This window comes from Mesocricetus auratus, unplaced genomic scaffold (assembly GCF_017639785.1).
Source record: "Mesocricetus auratus isolate SY011 unplaced genomic scaffold, BCM_Maur_2.0 Super-Scaffold_100026, whole genome shotgun sequence".
NCBI lineage: Eukaryota > Metazoa > Chordata > Mammalia > Rodentia > Cricetidae > Mesocricetus > Mesocricetus auratus.
In genome coordinates this window covers 8075189-8095916 of record NW_024429207.1, presented here as the reverse complement: position 1 = coordinate 8095916, position 20728 = coordinate 8075189, and the positions used below count along the sequence as shown (strand labels likewise).

General features: G+C 42.9%; 2 protein-coding genes across 4 annotated transcripts in view; one reads left to right on the top strand and one right to left on the bottom strand.

The window, feature by feature from the left end:
• Cfap97 (cilia and flagella associated protein 97) overlaps positions 1–9022 on the top strand; it is a 34727-nt gene extending 25705 nt beyond the window's left edge. For all 3 annotated transcript variants that reach the window (XM_040731940.1, XM_013110863.3, XM_013110864.3), the window contains exons 4-5: positions 5107–5257; positions 6217–9022. In XM_040731940.1, the coding sequence (XP_040587874.1) occupies positions 5107–5257; positions 6217–6341 (276 nt within the window). In that variant the 3' untranslated portion in view covers positions 6342–9022. The remainder of the gene's footprint in view (positions 1–5106; positions 5258–6216) is intronic.
• Positions 9023–16283: 7261 nt separating this feature from the next.
• Slc25a4 (solute carrier family 25 member 4) lies at positions 16284–20183 on the bottom strand. The gene is made up of 4 exons (XM_005066669.4): positions 19950–20183; positions 18177–18663; positions 17531–17671; positions 16284–16761 (listed from the first exon to the last, which is right to left on the bottom strand). Exons 1-4 carry the CDS (start codon positions 20058–20060, stop codon positions 16604–16606), a joined length of 897 nt encoding a protein of 298 aa, XP_005066726.2. The 5' UTR covers positions 20061–20183; the 3' UTR covers positions 16284–16603.
• Positions 20184–20728: the final 545 nt, after the last annotated feature.

Below are 20728 nucleotides of genomic sequence, written 5' to 3'. Positions count from 1 at the left end.
ATAGATAGTTATCATTTGAACATAATGCATATTCTTTTTTTCCTCAGAGAAGTAAAAATCGTATTAGCAGAAGAGTTAGCTCAGTGAGGGTACTTTCATACTGTTTAACATTGATGTCAAGTGAGATTTTTTTTCTAATGTATATAGGTTGTGTTTGTTTCTTTTTTCCTTCAGGTAAAAGAGGCAGGGGCATTCTTGAAACAGTGTTTGGGATGAAATAAAGGTCCCCCCAAGTGGTCATGAATAGAGTCTACAACTTAAGTGAATTAATTTATTCTTTTTTTTTCATTTTGCTTCTTAAGGGTGTCTGTGTGTGTGTGTGTGTGTGTGTGTGTGTGTGTGTGTGTGTGTGTGTGTGTGTGTAAGGGTTTTATCCAGATAAGTACATAAAAAAGTAGACATAATTTTCTACTTCTGAGTTCCCCTATGAATATATTATTTTTAAAGCTACAGGAATGTGTCATACACTTAGAAGTTTCAGATCTTAAAAACATCCAGTAGAAACTATGAGTCTGCGGTTTACCGTAACCTTATACTAAAATCTTGAAATAACTTATAGTTCACTTACTGTTATTTCCCTATTTCTGTGCTTATCCTTCTGTGGCAGACAGAAAGCTGACTATAACTCATTTGACTCCGGCTGGGGAAAATGTGAGAGGCCTTGTCTGTTTTCTTTGGCTTTTGGACACTTGTTACTTTTTAATAACCTTTCAGAGTCTTTGCTTCACCACTTTTATTTTTCATTCTTTTTCTTTTTTGGGGGATGGGGGTCCCCTGTAGCTTTGGAGCCTGTCCTGGAACTTGCTCTGTAGACCAGGCTGGCCTCGAACTCACGGAGATCCACATGCCTCTGCCTCCTGAGTGCTGGGATTAAATGTGTGTGTCACCACTGCCTGGCTGATTCACCACTTTCAAAACAATAAATTAGTCTCCACTACATCGGCAGAATTGTTAACATTCATCCATTGTATCAAAAGACAGGCAGGGAGCCGAGCCGGGCGGTGGTGGCGCACGCCTTTAATCCCAGCACTTGGGAGGCAGAGGCAGGCGGATCTCTGTAAGTTCGAGGCTGCGCTGGACCGACAGCCTCCAAAACAATACAGAGAAACCCTGTCTCGAAAAACCAAAAAAAAAAAAAAAAAAAAAAAAAAAAAAAAGACAGGCAGAATTAATTTTTTCCAAGAATTCCTGGAAAGTGTATAAAGGAAATATGTAAACAGTCATAAAGCAGAAGTACCACCTGTCGTCACTACTCTACATTAGGTCTCCAGACTTTCTTAGACTGCATACCTGAAACCAGGTAGACAGGAGTAGAGCATAATTCTCACCCAACACACACAAATGGAAACTGTGAGATGAAGTGTTGACTAGAAAAACTGTAATGTGTATATATAGCAAAATAGCATTCTTTGCCCTAAATAGACATGATTTTAAAAAAAAATACAACAAAAAAAATTATTTGAAATTCATTCTTGGAGTCTGATTTGAATGGCAATTCTATGGTTTTGTAAACCATAATTTGGAATTTAAAGAACCATTCCAATCATTTTGATTTATTAAGCAGTAGTAATGTCTTTGATTGTCTGTAAAGCAATAGAAAATGTAAAATACTGCTGATTGTCATATAATTCATAATCTAGTCTGAAGATGATCTATTGTTGTATGTCAGACAATTAGAAAACTCTACAAAGCAATGTCAATACTAACAAAATCCTTACTGCAGTGGGTTTCTAGCAGTGCATGAGTACTCTTATGGGCACTTAGTCATCTCACTTTTATTCTGACCCTTCATGCCTATCAAATAATTTGGCTAAGAAACAGTCAATGCCTACACTACTGTGTAACCCCCAGTCTCATATTAACAAGCTAGTGCTAGCATGTATAGAGTATGTAATGATTAAATTAGGATAAGTAGAACTTCATCTCTTTAATGTATGTTGGGCCTCCAAATTCTCTTCCAGTTCTTTTTAAAATATTCAACTTTTATAAACGTTTACTGTCATCCAGAGCACTAAAACTTAACCCTCCTACTGAAGTTTATTTTAGTGCCTGGTAACCATCTCCCACTGCTTCCCCTCCTCCACCCTTCCACACTTAGATGCTTGCGTCTTTTGTCACTGTTATATTTGTTACAGTGTTACAACTATCGCTTTTTAAGTTCCATGTGCTTTGGAAAGTTGCAAGGAATCTTTTCTCTCTTATTCCCTGTTTCTGCATAAGTGGCCTATACCTTCATCTTCATAGTACAGAATGAGTTGTGGTCTTGTGGGGCTTGTTTTTAACCTTATTGGGAAATTATTTTAAATTTTAATATTCATCATTATTTTTGTACTGGCAAATAAGCATAGGATTTTCTTAAGATTAAAGAGGAAAGGTGTTCACCCAACTAGATAAATAAACTCATGAGATCAGAGGTTTTATAGACATTACTATTTTTTGGTACATGGTCTGAATGAATCCTGAGCTGTCCTGGCTTCACGTTCTTTGTGCATGCTAAACTTAGAGATTAAGAACACTTGGCACTGTTGCAAGGAACTCAGGCTGAGCTATATTCTCCGGCCAACATTGTCCCCATACTACAAAAAAAGAGAGAGAAAAAATACATGAACACATAAGTTTAGTAGGTTAACTGAAAATGTCAAGATTTCTGTCGTATACAGTTTAATTGGTAGTTATTAGGATAATCAGAAAAATCAACAAATATATCTTTGCCCAGTAAAATGCATTGAAAATATATTACCTAGGAATTTTGTTGTGCAAGATCGTCATTTTAGGGAAATTTGGCAGCTATATTGTGCATCTCCTCTGTCTGCAAAGAAAGATGGTATGTGATTTTAGAAAGAGCATGGAAACTACATTCAGATGGAACAGAGTCATAGCCTGACTCTGAGCTCAGTAAGAACTGATGCGAGCTGGGAGGACTTCACTAGGGAAAGGCTGCTTTGCTGGCTTCTGAAGGAAAGCAGGACCTGTCTCTGCCTGGACGTTATCTCTGCTTCATGTGCTTTTGCCTCTGAGCTGTTGGTCACACGCTTGGGTTTCCACAATTCTTTGTTCCTCTCTTCTAAACAGTGCCTCCCCTGAATACTTTGGCTTAGTTTACTGCCGTATATATCTTCTTCAGAATTGCTCAGAAATTCTGGTAATGCAGTGACAGAACCTCGGGATCAGGGGGCAAGGGGGAGCTGGGGACAGCAGACGCCAAGCGAAGGAAGTGTTTGGAGATGAGTGTTACTGATGGCTCACGACCGTGAGGTTGGGACCTGCGCAGAGTGAGTGATGTGCTTACATTGGTGCGCAGCACAGGCAAAGAAGGAAAATGATTATGTGAAGAAAACTTGGCCTTTGCACTCGTGAGGCTGATTTTTTAAATGTGCGTCTTAGTACATATCGGCATACTCTTCAGATAAAAAATCAGTTTGCATCAGAAAAGGTTGTGAAGAAAAGAGTAAAGCAGAGCTGTGAGTCGATCCTCGCAGCATTTGGTCTTCCTCCATGTTCCTTTCTCACAGGCCTCTGAAGAGCAAAAGCTTTTGAATTTTGAGTTAGAGAATGAGTGGAGCTGGAGGGATGGTTTGGTAAGAGCACTTCCTGCTCTTGCAGAGGACCCAAGTTCCCTTCCCAGCAACTACATGGTGGCTTACAACTGCCTATAACTTCGATCAAATACCATCTTCTGGCCTCTTAGGCACCAGTAAATACATGGCATCCACATATACTCCAGGCACACACATATACATATATAATAAATTCTTAGTAAAATAAGGAATATTTATATTACACTTGATCATATTGAAGGAAATACCTTATTATCAACCATGCTGCTTTGCCTGTTGATTTGTATGTCCTCTGAAAGGCTCTGTATTCTTTAGTAACTGCCTGTCTAGCTTCGTAACAGCTAAAGCACTTCTTTTCCATAGTAGACTTTACCCAGAGTCTTAAGTATGTAAAGAAAAAGTACAGAAAACAATTGGACGGGCGAAACTGTGAGAGTGGGGCTCGAGATGAGAGCTCACGAAGCCTTCCTTTGGTGTTCTGAGGAGGGAGGCGTCGCTGCGGTCAACACTCTGTCTACCGTGGATAGGTAGAGCTTGTCGTAACTTTGATAACTGTTGGGGATTTCAAGGGTTTAACTTTGGACTGTTAGCATTATAACTCCTATGTATGATATTAATACAAGGAAATCAAGTTTACTGTATTTGAACTTGCAGTCCCTTTCCAAAGACTGTAAGCTGGCATATTTGTCATGAGTGAATGCAAACTACCTCTGGCTACTGTGATAGTATCTGAGATTAACAGTTAGGAGAGATTATAATCACAGCGTTTTCCTCTTCCCTTTCTACCCATCCATATAAAGAGAGTGAGCCCTCCTCACTGTCTTTCAAATTAATGGCCTCTTGTTTCATTACTGTTACATATATATGTATATACATATATTCATATATATATATATTTCTGAATACAACCTACTCACTCTGTATAATGGTACTCGTCTGTATATTTTCCGGCTGACCATTTGGTATTAACCAGTTGGTGTGCTGTTCCCTGAAAAAGACTGTTCTCCCACTCTAGCATTCCTTAGTTGCCTGAAGTTTTTGTGGAGGCTGAAGCCCCAAGAGCTTTTCCCTATCCACCTTGGTATGATTTTTTTTTGTTGTTGTTTTTTGTTTGTTTGTTTTGTGTGTGTTCAGCTCCTGTTAGTGAGACTGTGTGTGTATAGCTTGACATTGCTGGGAGACCACAAGTATCACGGTAAACTCCCTGATCTTACAGTCTGTCTTCAGCAATGTTCCCTGAGCTTTGTTTTGTAGATGTATTCATTAGGACTGGGCTCCACAACTGCATTTTGATCAGTTGTGGTTTTCTGTAATGTCTTTTCTGTTACACAGAGAAGTTTCCTTGATGAGGGGAGATTACACTTATCTGTGGTTATGTGGGCAAATATTTAGGGTGGGTATACATTTTTCAACCTAGGTAAGAAAATTTCTGGCATGTATGGAGTGACTTAACACTGTTTTTCCTTAGAGAATTTCAAATTATAGAATATCTGACTTTGTAGAAATTATTGGCATTTATGTAGTATTAACTTTCATATTTTTTATCAAGGCTTTATTGAAACGGCTTGAAGCTGTGAAGCCAACAGTTGGCATGAAACGCTCTGAACAGCTAATGGACTATCATCGAAATATGGGTTACCTCAACCCTTCACCATCCATTAGACGAGTGAGATCTACTCTTGGCCACTACAGCCCACTGAGTAAGAATATAAAAAGCTATTTTCTATTTGCTTGTGTTATCTTTTTTTTAAAGAAAAAGTGTAATTTATGTTCTTATTATAGAGATTTAAAATACTAACTTTGGAATGCATTTTATTTTTTACTGGCATGTTTTTATATTTCACTTAATGTAATGGTAGCATAAAGAGAAAACCAAAAGATAAAATGAGTGAAAATAACAGTTGTCTCAGACACTGCAAGAGAGTGTTTTAATTCTATGTGTTTTTAAAGAATAAATTACTAGTTAGGCTACTGGAATGTGACTGAATCATTCTCTAGCCAGTTATAGACAGTTGCTAATACCTTGTAACCCTTTGCATGTTTCTTTTTTTTCCTCACTAGGTAATTAAAACTACATATGTAATTCTTTTTAGTGCTTGAGATGTGATTAGTTACAGACTTAGCCCTAGAGATGTAGGAATTTAGTGCCAGAGTTTACAAAAGATAGAAAGGCAGACACGTTCCTTTATAGAAGTTGATGCTATAGCATCATGTACATATTCTAAACTATATTTTTCTTAAATATGTACAACCTGTTACTAAAGAAAATTGGACCTGGTAGTCCTAAAATTTCCCAGTGCTTATGTGACTTAGTCACTGTGACTGGTCATCTCACTCAGTTTAAAACATGGTTTATTATAGTGACTTAAGAGATGATCTTGTTCTAATAACTGAGCATAGAAAACTATTTGTCAAGTAATCATATAAACAATTATTCAGAGTGTTTTGTTTTCACTTGAAACACTTTAGTAGCTTTTAAGCTCCACAGGGAGTTGTAAAGTACACTTCTATTGGGAGTCATTTTATTAGGGTAGTAGACATATCTGGGATGAAGAGGAAAACCATTCTGGACTTAAAATTAGGACAGGAAGTTTCTCAAATGATAGCTTGTGCACATGGTTCAGATCACTGAAATTGTTTTATCTTTGTGTATGTTCAGGAGCTTCCAGGACATCCAGTGCAACGAGTGGTCTCAGTTGTAAGACTGATCGATCAGTGTTGGACACGTCCAGTGGTTTTTTGCTAAGACCGAAACCCCCAAACGTTCGTACTGCTTGGTTGTAAAGCCTTTTTTTTATGGTATACATTGTTCATCCTATTTTAACAATGTATTTTTATGTATTACTGTAATTCTTTGTAAACATCTGTAATACCTTTTTCAACAATTTATACAATGAGTATAATTTATTGTTAATCACTACAAAATTGTTACCAAAACACACTTTTATGTAAAATCAGTGTTTCATATGGTAGCATATTTATAGGAGCTATATGTGTATTTAATAGAGAAAGGTGTTATGCATGAATATTTTCTCTATAGAAATTCACTTATGATGCTGACAAAACAGCAGTGCTGATAATCCATGTTGACCCAAGACACCCACTCTGTTTTTACTCTGTTGTTTTCAGTTATTGTAAGCATGAACATAGGTGCCTCGGGCTTCCATTGCTTTAGAATGTCTGTAATGTGCGTCATCACACATTACACTTGACTGTGTGATTGTTACATTCCTTATGAAGAAAATCTTGACATTGTTTTCATGGATGAGCTGACTGTGATTTGGTGAGGAGGTGAGCAGCTTGCACTGGTGCAGTTCTTGCTTCACCAAAGGTGCTTCTTGTAAGAGTTTGATTATCCACTCCACACCATTTCACATTGAATGAATCCGGGTTCACTCTAGGAGCTCCTGTTTCAGTCATGTAAAATACTCAAGGACTCTGAGGGAAAAGGTGACTGGTTTGCATAGTAAACAAAAACAATTATCTGTTAGATCAGTGAGCACTATTCCCAGCCAGAAGAGCCAAGAAGCAAATCCCAGGGTATGTTAGAGTAGTGTTTGAAATGATACACTTAGTACGCGTGCTGTCATTGTGTATTCATTGTATTAATAGAAGGCTTAGAGTAAGGAAGAAATGCTTTAGAGAAACCAATAAACAAGAAAGAAACTAATCACACATTTGTTAAAGCTAAATATTTGCCTTAAATATCAGTGGATTTGCTTGGTTTTGGTTTGGCTGAATCCTTGAAGCACTGTTTTTACCAGTCTCACATTTAAAGGCCTGTTTATGCTGATGGAATTGCTAGGGACACATGACACATGGGTGCAATATAGTTGATGATGGAAACTGAAATATTTTTCTGTCAACATATAGGCTGTTATTTTATGGAACATACGGTGACAATTATTTGTTGTGACTTTTTCATTACTGCTCTTGTTAGTATACCTTTAGGACATACAGATAATTTTGATACTCAATCAGACGTTTTTCTTAAAATAAGGATTTCCCCAGCTCTGTCTGCTTTCAGTGCTCCAGCGCTGTAGCACGTGCGCCATGCCCGCTTCACCGTCATTAACAGGAAGGCCGGCTGCACCGCACCAAATGCCAGGTCATACATTGTGATCTTAACTTCAGTGGATTGTGTTTCAGATAGAGCAGCAAAGGTTGGCGAGGATGAGGCTAAAACAATTGCTGAGCACATACACCACACACACACACACACACAGAGTGAGTGTGCATATACCACACACGTACAAACACAGCACGATTGAGGGTTTTCTAATGCTTTCTGGGGGCTGTAACATTCTTTGACAATGTGTTTCTGTGTTCTAATGAACAAGATTTTCAACCTGCTTTGTATAACCTTCAGCTGTATAAACAAAGGTTTTATTTTTGTCTTAGTTTTTTAACTCTGAACTTTTAACGTTTGTGTAACAGCAAAACGCAGCATTTTGGCATTTGCCCTATAGCGAATTAATCACTTTTTAAGACAGATTTTTGAGGTAAAAATGTTTATGTGTAAAATCTTTTATGTTCACAGTGGCATTTGCCTATAAGTACATTTTATTTGGTCTCCAAGTTTCATAGATAAAGCTGTACTTTGATTTTAAAAGCTAATTTATGCCTTAGGTTTTACTATTGGAAAGAAGTTTGTCTAAGTATTACTGATAACAGATTCAACTTCAAGCAAAGAGCAACCATCTTTAAAAACAATTTACAATATTATTGTAGATGCATATACATGATGACTATAAGTACATGGGTAGGAATTACAAACTTAGAATTCACTGATGTAAGTCAAAGTACTTTAAGGTAAGGTTAGGATTTAGGAGGCATTTATAGTGGAGGTGTCATGAATACACGAATCTCTTCAACTTCACCAACATAATAAACACAAGTGGGCTAGGGCTGTGGTACAGTCGGCTGGCTTGTCCTCACTGCACATACTCTGAAGATCTGCATCTGCAGTAGAAAGTATGCTGGTCTATGACTAGTGGCCAGATCTTATTGAGAACAGTTTTCATCTCTGTCAAATGCTATCTCCTTTTCTAGTAAGATTTGGTAAAAGATTCAAGCTATTAGATTTTTTTCTTAAGGCATAACTACTACCTCTTTCTCCCCTAGTTTTTTCAGTCTCTATTAAAAACTGCTCCTGAGAGCTATTCCAGTTAATGATTCGTGGTTTGCTTGTAACATAAAGTCATGCAGCGGTGTTCAATCCAAGCCTCAGAAGGCTTTGAAAGGCGATCGTGATAGGTCAGCTTCTCACCTCCAGATCCATGCAGCAACTCCAGAGTATTAAGGTTAACGTAAAGCTTAAGAAGAAATTTTACCTTAGTTAGCAATCAAAAACTATCATTTTGAATGCCAAAGTCTTAATGTAAATTACTGTATACCATCATAGAGAGTGTACATACTGCTAATGGCTGAGTTGCTTATTTTCATGAATAAAGATTATCAAGAAACTTTTAAGCCATCTTTCTTTAAAAACGTCTGTCATATTTTAGGCATGAAAAACTAGCTTGGCCTAGTTAAAAAGAAATAAAAGATTTAAAGAGAACCAAATTTTTATTCTGTTTTCTTAATATTTTTAGAATTAGAATGAAAATTCCTGTGAACCATATATGACTATTAGAATGAAGTTGGCAGTTAATATTTTTGTGATATTTCTTTGTGAAGTTTCTTTAACATGACACACCTGACCAGCATTTCTTTGAACCATATGATTTGACTCATTTTATAAAATTGTTACGCTTCAGTATAACGGACATTCTTTAGAGCTTGACTGAGCGTTGCTGTTGTTGTGTCGCTTTAAGTTTTACTTTTTTTTAAAGCAGGTTTGCTGCTGCCATTGGGCTCAGGTGGTTGAGCACCTTCCCAGCCCCTAAGCCCAACAGGCAGAGAGCTCAAGTTCAAAGTCATCCTCAACTACAGTGAGGTCCAGGCCAGCTTGTGCTATATGCTGAGGGATCTTGTCTCAGACCAACTGGAGCCACAGGAAGAACTCTCTCCATGGCTCCCACAGGTGCATAAACTCTTTCTCTGCACAGGTGAGGGGTGCATAGCACAGAGTGGCCTGTATTACGGCAGGCAGTTTTGGTTTTTAAATACAGAAATGGTTTTTAGGTTTTCCCCTAGAGGTTGACAGTAATCTCTATTGCTGAAAACGCCATGCAACTGATGTGCATGGTGTTCAATCCTTCAACCATTGATTGAACACCATGCACACCGGGCCTAGAGGCTCCTGAGCTGGAACTGACATGAAAGCGAGTCTTCCGTGGGGACTCTCTTTCATGGTACCCGAAGGAGCATGCAAGTTTGCAAAGGAAGTAGGCAACCCACATTCCTCTCCAGCCAGGAAGCCCGTGAGCCACAACAGTGACAAGAGTGGCACGGAAACAGAAGGGGGCAGCAGTGTCACGCTTACCTTAGCAGTAACCCTTCAACAAGAGGTAGACGCCACCCGGACTGGAAACGTAGCTCACTACTCCATGCTACCGAAGTCATGGTTTTTAGGGGAGAACCTACAAACCACCACTTACTGAACCAGCATAATTCCTAATTACACACTTGTCAAAAAGAAAAAAAGAAAAGAAAAGCCCCAGACTGATGGCTAGGAAGCCAGCACGGGACTGATCCAGACACCCTGAATTGTGGGTGTCAGTGAGGAGGCCTAGGCAACCTATGGGGCCTTGGGTAGCATTTATCCCTGGCGTACAAATAGACTTTGGGTGCCCATCCCACAATGAGGGATGCTCTCACCCTGGACGAATGGTGGAGGGCCTAGGCCCTGTCCTGGATGAAATGACATACTATGGACACCCCCATGGAGGGCCTCACCCTCCCTGGGGAACAGAGTGGGGATTGGGTTGGGGACTGGGGGGCCTGGTGGAGGGAAGGGAGAGGGAGCTGGGATTGACATGAGAAGCAAGCTTGTTTCTAATTTAAATTTAAAAAAGAAAGGAAAAAATGACTATGAAACAGAAATTCTTCAGAAATCAGTGATTCCCACAAATGTATATTTTTAAAGCTATCACTTTTGCATGATCTGTGGCCTCTGGAATGTGTATGGAGGTCAGAGGACAATTCTGTGGAGTCGGTTCTCCTCTACCTGAGTGGGTTCTGGGGACTGAACACCATCATACATGGCAAGTGCTTTTACCCACCAAGTCGTCTTGCTGGATCCCAATGCTGTCTTTCAGAGCTACTTCCAGGACACAGAATAGTCTATCTCACAGCCTCTAGCCTTTTGTCCTGCTGAGTCTGAAACTGCCCATTAGGCCATTTATGCCTCCTGCCTCTGCCAGTACTTACTAACATCTGTTCACTATGAGAGCTCCCGAAGGACCACCTCCCAGAAAGCAATCTGATAGGGCAGACGCCATCCTTGTTTGTATTCAGGGCTGAGCACGGCATGAGTGCTCAAATGATAAAATTAGAAGGACGATGGATGGAGTCAGTAGCCCTAGTTAACACTTGCTATCCCCTCTACTTTTACCAGCCCATCTTCAAATGTGTGTTGGTTTTTCTTTACTCGAGGTGGGGGAAATGTCCATACCTGATGCCCTAGCTGCCCTCCTGTATTTTCCTACTCTGTTGAATCTGATTTGATTTCACACTGGTCCTTCTGTCTGTAGTGCTCTTTCAGCCGTCTTCATGGTACATTGCTTTTCTGAGGGCCCAATGTAAGCTGGCACTCCTGGACTGTGTCTGTACTGACACATACATCTAGCCAATGTGAGCAAGCCCTCCTGGATTGTCTGTCTTTACTGACACGTACATCCAGCCAATGTAAGCATGTACTCCTGGACTGTGTGTACTGACACGTATATGAAGCCACAGGTCACTCTCTTTTATTCTATCCCTCTAGGGGCCAACTGTATTCTGAAGTTGTCACGCCAGATTCTCATTGTCTTTCTCTTGTAATAGTCCTAGAACTTGATTGGACTGAGAAACACCCAGACTAGACAAGTGCATTTTCTGTCTATGCTGCTGTTTCTGGAGACAGATTGCAGGGGCTCTAAATCAATTCCTTGATAGACTCCAAACAGGATGGCAGCTCTGGGAGGTGGTGTAAGGTATCAGTGAGTGATTGGAGGATGTGTATCCCTGAGACATGGCCTATGAGCCATGTCTTCCCAGCCTCTTCCAATAGTTCCTGCTTCCTGGTTGCCATGTGATTATTTGACTCCACCACATCCTGTCCACGGGGGACTGATAACCTAGAAAACCCTAAGCCAATTCACCCCAAGTTGTTTCTGTCAGGAATTGTGTCCCTGTGACAGAGAGCTAACATACCCTGTCTTCTTCCATGGGAGCCAGCTTGGTTGTCTGTGACAACAAATGTTCGTGTACTGCCTTGTCCAGTAGTGGCACTAGGCAAGGGTGTGTGGGATGAGTATCTCCCCGCTCCTCCCACAATTCCCTATGATTTCAAAAACCCGTTCTGGATAGCTGTCAACTTGACATGGCCTAAAGCCGTTTGAGGAAAGAATCCAAAGTGGGGAATTTAGACCACACTGGCCTGTGGGCATGGTATGGGGATTGTCTTGTCAATTGATGTAGGAAGGTTCAGCCCACTGTGGGTGGCCCCATCCCCAGGGCAGGTGGTACTGGGCTACGTGGGAAAGCTAAGTGTGGGCCAGCCACAGCTGTGAGTTCCCAACCTAGTTGGAGGTAACTGTCCAGCAAACAAAGCTGCTTTCAGTTTCCTGCTTTGTGTCTCTGCCTTGATTTCCCTCAGTGCTAGGCTGTAAAATCCTTTCCACCCATAGTTACTTTAACTCAAAGTATTTTATCACTGGTAGAACGGAAACCAGAGTACCTAGTGTCTTAGTCACTGTTCTGTTGTTGTGAGGACACACCGTGACCAAGGTAAAAGAATTTAATTTAGGGTTTACTTACAGTGCTAGTCCATGATCTTCATGGCAGGCGGCAGGCAGGCAGGCATGGCACTGAAACCTTAGCTGAGAGCTTACATCTTACCCACAAGTTGGAGACAGAGAGATGGGCCTGGAATTGGCTTTTAAAACCACCATGCCTACCCTAACCCTTCCCCAAACAGGGACGGAGCATTCAAGCACGTGCATGTTTCTATGGAAGCCGTTTTCACTCACACCGCCGCACCTGGCTCACCTCCTTACTGCCAGACGGAATTCAACTATTCCTGTGAGGAAACACCATGACCAAAGCGGCTTGGGGAGGGTTAGGGCTTATTCAGACTATGCTTCCACATCGCAGTTCATCACGATTGGAAGTCAGGACAGGAACTCAGGCAGGGCAGGATCCTGGAGACGGAGCTGATGCAGAAGGCATGGAGGGGGGATTGCTACTGGCTTGCTGTTCATGGCTGGCTCAGCCTGGTTTCTTTAAAACAAAAAACAAAAAAACAGGGCCACCAGTCCAGGGATGGCATCACCCTCAATGTGCTGGGCCCTCCCCCATTAATCACTAAGAGGAGAAAAGAAAGAAAAAAACACCCATATCAGTGGTTCTCAACCTGTGAGTCTTGACCCCCACAGGTGTTGCAGATCAGATATTTAATTACAATTCATAACAGTAGCAAAGTTACAGTTATGAAGTAACAACAAAATAATGTTATGGCCGGAGGCAGCACAACATGAAGTACTGTATTAAAGGGTCAGCACAACTAGGTCATGTACATGGGAGGGTTGAGAAGCACTGTCCTATAGGCTTGCCCACAGCCGTTGTCTTTTGAAGGCATTTTCTCAACCGAGGCTCTCTGATGACTCTAACTTGTGTCAAATTGACATGAAATCAGCCAGTACAGATGCCAAAGCCTTTTCTCTCTCTTTCGCATTATTTTTGAACCGATGTATTTGGCATCTTTTTTTTTTTTTTTGATCCTTTAAAGTAATAAGTAACTTTGCTTTGGTGACGATTACTTCAGTTCATTCTCTTGCTTTTGCCCCTGATGATTTACGTTGGGATGTCTTTTGTGAAGATTTGTTATCTATTCCTGTGTGTTTGCCCAGTGTACCACACGCATGCAGGGTTGCCTGGGGATCCCCTAAAGCTAAAGTTACAGGTGCTTGTAAGTTGCAAGACATGGGTGTTTGAAACAGAATGAATTGGGGTCCTGGAAGAGCAGTAAGTGCCCTTAACCACTGAGCAATCTTTCCAGTGCCAGTACCTGTGGTTTGAATCCATTATGAAGACTTTTGAGGCTGTGGGCATCTCTGCGGTTTAATTTTTTTCTTTTATTTTGGAGGTATGACACATGTGCCATAGTGCACATATGATTAAATCCAAGGACAACCTCTAGGAGCCAGTTTTCTCCTATCATGTGAGTCCCAGGGATTAAACCAGGTCTTCAGGTTTGGCAGCAAGCATCTCCCTCTAGAGTTAACATGGGTTATCTCACAGGAGGTAAGTCTAGTTTGTCTAGAGTTATGACTTCGGGACTAAGAAATGCCCAGAGGTGGGTTTTTAGAGTCTGGCATGGGTCTCAGCTGTTCACCTTAATGTGACTCCTTTTCCCAGATCTTGAGAGCTGTGTACAGTGACGTGTTGGACAGCATGGGGCTCCTGTCTGCCTGCCCTCCCTGCCTGGTCACACGTTCTTCTGTCATTGGTGTCATTCTAGGAATTCCTGTTGAGTGGAGTAGCTACAGTGGAACCATCTCAGCAGGACTTAGGCAAAGAGTACTGGATTGAACCTCGGCAGGCAGGAGGAAGCCCGCAACTAGGTCATGTGCATACTGCAGATGATGTGCAGTTTAACACGCAGCCAATTCCTCCACTCTGCTCCTCCTCACTGCGTGGGGAGGGGGCCGGGGCGGGGACTAGAAAACAATCTGGCTCCTGGTTGGACTGTGATGACCTACTCTTTGTTCACTGTAGTCAGTCCCCAATGACATTTCATGGTCTGTTAGTCTAAGTCCTTAAATTTGGAAATATTGCAAGGGACAGCCCTAGTTTTAGCTGTGCAATGCAAAGGTATTTTTCCTAGTAGCCTGTGCTTTTATCTGTCAAAGACATAACTTCTAGAATGCAAGGTAATGTATCTGGAAGGCCTCTAGCAGCACTATTTGCTCCTTAGGAGACAAGATTGACATCTCAGTTTTTTAGACTTTTCCATTCATCTTGACATCTAGCCTGAAATCAGAAGTAACTCTGGATAATGGTGTGTGCACGTGCGCGCGCACACACACGCACCCCTATCACATGGTTGCTCTGGCAAAAACAAGACAGCTAGTGTTTCACCTAGAGGCCTGGATAGCACAACCCAAAGCTCTTTATCAAGAACTACACAAAGCAGACATTTGCCTTCTTTCCAAGTTTTGCCCCTAATCTGTGGTCTTTTCCTGCAGACTGGCCACAAATTGGGACTGTATTAACTGCTCTTTTCCTGGTCCAGAAGCACCCGTTTTCCCACTTGAAATTTCAAACAAACAACGATTTTCTTGTTTGTTTTGTTTGTTTTGCCTGCATGCCTGTTTGTGCAACACTTGTATGCCTAGGACCTGGGGAGACCAAGGGAGCACATGACTCCTGCAACTGGGGATGCAGACAGCTGGGAGTCTCCATGTGGGTGCTAGGAACCAAGTCCAGGCTCTCAACAACAGCACTAAGTGCTTTTAACTCAAACCATTCCTCCACTGTTGTCCCACCTTGAAATTTCTGTTTCTCTCTTGCTCACAGATCTCTGAAAAGTCAAGTACGGACAGGTGTTGCTCCTAGTTCTTAAGTTGTTACAGAAAGTACAAGGAGATACTTTGTATACCTAAATCTAGTTACTTTCTTTCAAGGTCCTCTCCTATCATTGCCCTTCCCCGCCTCACTCCCTACTTCTGTTTATTCCTAATCAAGGTTTACTGTATCAAATGGTCTAACAATACCTTTTTTTTTTTTTTTTTTTTTTGGTTTTTACGAGACAGGGTTTCTCTGTATTGTTTTGGAGGCTATCGGTCCAGCCTGGCCTCGAACTCACAGAGATCCGCCTCTAACAATACCATTTTATCTTCCCCCCTACTCATGCTTCAGGACAGAGCCTCCCAGGCATTAAATACTAGGTGGATAACTGATACCAAGAAGTGAATGTTGGATGTGCCCCCATCCCTGGAATTCAACCCCTAACCCTCAAGATGACAGTATTAGGAGACAAGTCCTTCGGAAGAAATTAAATCACAGCATGGAACCTTTGTCACTGTGATTAATATCCTTCCAAGGGGACTCCAGAGAGCTCTCTCCATCTCTTCCCACCAAGAAGGTTCTGGCAGTCAGGTGACTGTCACCAGAGTTGATCCTCATGAACTCTGAAGCTTCTGAACAGTGAGGAATATGTTTGTTGTTTTATGAACCAGTCAGCACGTGGCACTTTGTCATCTAGCCCAAACTAAGACAACTGTTCTTCAGTGAAGACTGTCGACTTGTTGGAAATTTCTAGGAAAAAGGAGTCTGTGCAGGAGCTAAGAAAACAGCACTTCTAAGCATGCAAAATTCCTATCTCTATGATTGCAAAGCTTAGGCTTGGAGTCCCTAAAGACTGCGACCATGGAAGCTCTGTTCATGTTACCACTTCCAAGCCTTCTGCAATAGTGTGGGAAGCTAGCCCATGACCTGCTTGTGTTTGAAAGACAGCTATAACATGTGTTCAGCATAGGGCATGCATAGAGAGAGGAGGCAGTAACTGACAAATGCATCCTGCTAGAAAATATGCGTTAGTGCTTTTTTATCTGTTAGCGGTTAATGAGTTCAGGGAGATAAAGTGTATTGAGTAGTCTTTATTAATGATTCACATTTGGTTACTTCTTTCATTCTCAGTTCTTCAGTTAATTAATTAAACAAGTATGATAAGCTATCTTCTGTTTGCTGTGGGAATCTAAATGTAAAATAAATACAAAATACATTTGTGGTTTAATGAATACTCAATGAAGCATTTTTCTGAGGTATTCCTTATGGTCTGGTTTTATCCAAGATCTGTCTCTTTATTTCCTTAAGAATAGTCTGTTAAACCACACAATGGATCTGTGAACTTGTGAGCCAAGTCCACTGTGAACCAGTGAACTTGAGTTTTAATTACTTTAGACATACTTTTTGATCTCATCATACAACACCAATACAAAAGCACCACCCATGCCTCTCAGTACATTGGACCAGGCACCTTTGAAGAAAGCTTTGGCTCCTTCATCTTTTGCAATCTTCTTCCAGCAGTCGATTGTCCCCGTGTACATAATATCAGCTGTGGAGACAAATGTGGGTAAGGGCTCCTTTCTTCTCAAAGACCTGCATGCACCACATGTTATTATAGGTCCCTAAGCCCTAGCCTATGCAACATCTCCCTTGCATAACTGTTAGGCTATCTCTAGAATCCCTATTCCTCAAACCCAAGATCAGTTAAGTAAAAACTGGAGCAGTTAACCAATGCACACACTATCAGACTAAAACTGGATGGCAATGTGGGGAAGGAGTGTTAAAAATCTGTGGATGACTTTACGGATGAACAAACTGGCCCTGGTCTCAGATTACACTGCCCAAGATTATGCAAGAGAAAGTAAAAGGTGTGACTCGGGTTAATACAAAATTCCCTCGCATTTGGTGTGTGTGTTTGTTTTTAACTTTAAGAATGGCAGTTTCATGCTTTTTACCTATGGAAGCTAAAACTATCAAAGCAGACTGCTAAGGCATTCTCTCTCTTGTTCAACACTTCCAATAACTATAACAATAACTTTGCCTTGCTTATACACCCAGGCTGTAGAAAAAGCAATGTAATGCTAGATACCCAGGGCCAACTTTAAATATTTTTTTATGTTCTTACAATCTCTTCAGTAAAAAGGGGAAAAAAAATTCCCTGAAGGGAAAGCTAAAGGGGAAATTATAGTCTTGATTTCCTAAACCCTTATTGAGTAATTCTGCCATTCAGTTTAGAAAAACTCGGTCTCTTGGCACTTAAGAGCGCTCTCCGGGGTAAAGCCTAAGGCTCACATCAGCAGACTTCATGCCATGCTTACCCCCTTTCCGGCCAGACTGCATCATCATCCTACGACGGACAGTGTCAAACGGATAGGACACCAGCCCCGCAACCGCCGTCACACTCTGGGCGATCATCCAGCTCACAATAATGTGCACATTCTTGGGGTCTGGCAGCATCCCTGTGTGCAGAGCCAAGAAGCAAATGGCTATCAGGTGTTTTTCTCATCAGCTTGGTTAAAAACATAAAAGGAAAAAAGCAGGTGGAGGGAGAAAGACACGGCTACTGACCCAACTCCATATGCTACCCTTCCATAAGAACTCGCTCCTCCCAAGGAACCCTTTCCACAAAACCAGGTAGCCAACCAAAGTTGGCTGCTGCCTTCCCTTAAAGCAGGGGAAGCTACAGCTCTGCTGATAAGGTGTTCCCTTCTAGTTCAACTGGACAGCTGTGTTGGGATAGCCCTATACTCTCTGAGTAGCTTAAAGCCACAGGATTACCAGTAGAGGACACAGAGATTCCTTTGGTTATTGATTTACCCAAACTATATCACATCACCTCCTCACAACTCAGCTCAGAGACAGGAAAGGCACCCAACACAAAGGTCTTTGAGGGGACTAAAGGTCATAAGAACCCTCCCTCCATACCCCCTCCCCACATCTTTCACCTCAAAGTCCCTCTCTCACCCTTGGCAGTGTCATAGACTCCGAAGTAGGCAGCTCTGTAGATGATGATGCCTTGGACGGAGACACTGAAACCCTGGTAGAGACCCTTCACACCATCAGACTTGAAGATCTTGCTGAGACAGTCGCCCAGCCCACTGAACTCACGCTGGGCAGATCCCTTGCCCACGTCGGCAGCCAGCCTGGTTCTAGCAAAGTCCAGCGGGTAGACAAAGCAGAGGGAGGTGGCACCAGCTGCCCCACCGGAAGCCAGGTTGCCGGCGAAGTAGCGCCAGAACTGCTTGTGCCGATCCACGCCCCCCAAGAAGATCTGCTTGTACTTGTCCTTGAAGGCGAAGTTGAGAGCTTGAGTGGGGAAGTACCGGATCACATTGGCCAGGTTTCCCCTCCAGAAGGACAGAAAGCCCTGCTCCTTGGGGATTCTCACGACACAATCGATGATGCCCTTGTACTGTTTCTCTACACTGATCTGTTTGCTGGCATGCTGGACCTAATTGGGGGCAGGGAAGGGTGGGTGACAGAGGATAGACAGGGTGAAGGGAAGACAGGAGAAAAAAAATGGTTTGCACTCCCACAATTTCCTGTTCATTTTTCTTGTTTTTATTTAAAGACAGGATCATCCAATGTAGCCCAGGCTAGCCTCCCAAATGCTAGGATTTCAGATGTGCACTACCATTCCTCTTCAATGACAAAAGAGAACTTTATTTTTTTAATGTATCAAAAGTAAACAGTATCAAGGAAACGTCAATAAAGGTCAGTTGTTTGTCTAAACTAAAAACAATCCAAATGTTATTCAATATCAGGGCATTTGAGGGGGAAAAATGTAAAAAAGTAACTGAGTTTATTTATTCATCGAATTTTCTCTGCAGACTTATGGGAAATATAAATGGATAAAGAGCCCATGACAAGCCTGCAGTTTCTCTCTAATATCCCTTGAGGCCAGGCTGTCTGAGCAGTGGGCGTTCTGATGTGAACAAGCTCACCAGGCTTTAGAGCCTGAAAATTTTCAAGCAGGATTTCCAGGTAATCGATTACTGAGGTAATACTGCTGTGGCAATCTGTCGCAGGGTTCTGTTGTTGATCATTTGGACTCCCAAATGGCTATTCCCCAGCGAATAGCTTCTGCCTTTGGGATGAATCAGATGATGACGATGCCCTTTGATAACCAGATAGGGAGAAAATGACATGGGGACAGGGTGGCTAAGGCGACCTGAATTTCTCCCGAAAATTACACCAGAATTTCTGCCTCAGCGCCTCCATCCGTGAAATACGGGCAAAGAAGTCATGTCTTGCAGAGGTAATAAAAGATGAATGAAATCAATGCCGGGCCGTAGCGCAGTGCACGCGACACAGGGTGATGCCCAGTCAATGATTAATCTGGTGCTTCTATTGTAAAAGGTGGGTGCAGATAAGAAGGTGCAAAGGATGCAGCCAAAGGGGGAGGCCGGCCTAAGAGGCCTTGGGTGGAGTGCCGCTGCAGGACCAGGCGCAGGATCTGGCTCGAGGTAGACCAGCTTCGGGTGGGTTTCCATATATAGACACCCCAACGCGGGTGCCACCCGACACCAGGAATCTGTCACTGACGCGGGACCTGTAACTGCGTAGAGGGCACCTTCCCCTTCATGTAGGCCCCGGGCTTGGGGCCTAGCACAGATTTGCCGCAGCGCAGCGCGCGCGCGCGCCCACGCCGCAGCATCCCCGCGCCCCGCCCGCATCCCTGCGCCCCGCCGCACCCCGCCCGCATCCTCGCCGCCCGTGCCACCAGCTGTCCCTTACCTGCAGCAGCAGTTTGACCCTCTCGATCGGGGCAACCGCGGTCTTGGAGACGGCGGCGGCGATGCCACCTGCCAGGAAGTCCTTCAAGAAGCTCAAAGCCTGATCCCCCATGCTGACAGCCGGGCGCACACAGCCTGCAAGGAGCCGCTCTCTCGCTCTTGCCTACGCCCAGGCAGGCACCGCCACCTGGTCTCCGTCCCTGCGCGACGCTAAGGGGCCGCCCGCCTGACCGCAGCCCTCCTTATATCCCCGGCTCTGCGTCTCGCGAGAGGAGGAGGGACCCCGGCAAGCGCGCAGCGCGCATTGGCTGGGCAGGTGTCTGGACAGCCCCTCTCCATCCCCCTCCTTTGCAGAGGGCATTGGGGGCGAAGACACTTCCGGGAGCTAGGGCTGGGTTGGGGGGCTGTGCCTGCAGCTTGGGACGTTTAAAGGGCAAATTCATGTTATCTGTCCCAGCGAGCCGAAGGAACATCGTGTCTCTGCCGCTTGTGGGCTGTTGTATTTATAGATCGAGGGTTTAGCCTGGGGCTGAGCTGGGGACAGAGAGGGGGCCCGATGCCTCAAGCGAAGCTCTCTTTGACCTCGATCCTGCACGTTTGCGCGTCTGGCCAAAAGATTTCAGACAGCTATCCCTTCCTCCTTGTCAGGGCGTTCCCAACTAGAGCAAATAAATTATGCTCCTCCCAAATGCATACTAACATCTTTTTATGCGGCGATTGCTTTATAATGTCAGTCAAGCTCCTGTCTCCGACATCCCTCCATTCAATCCTTGAACCATT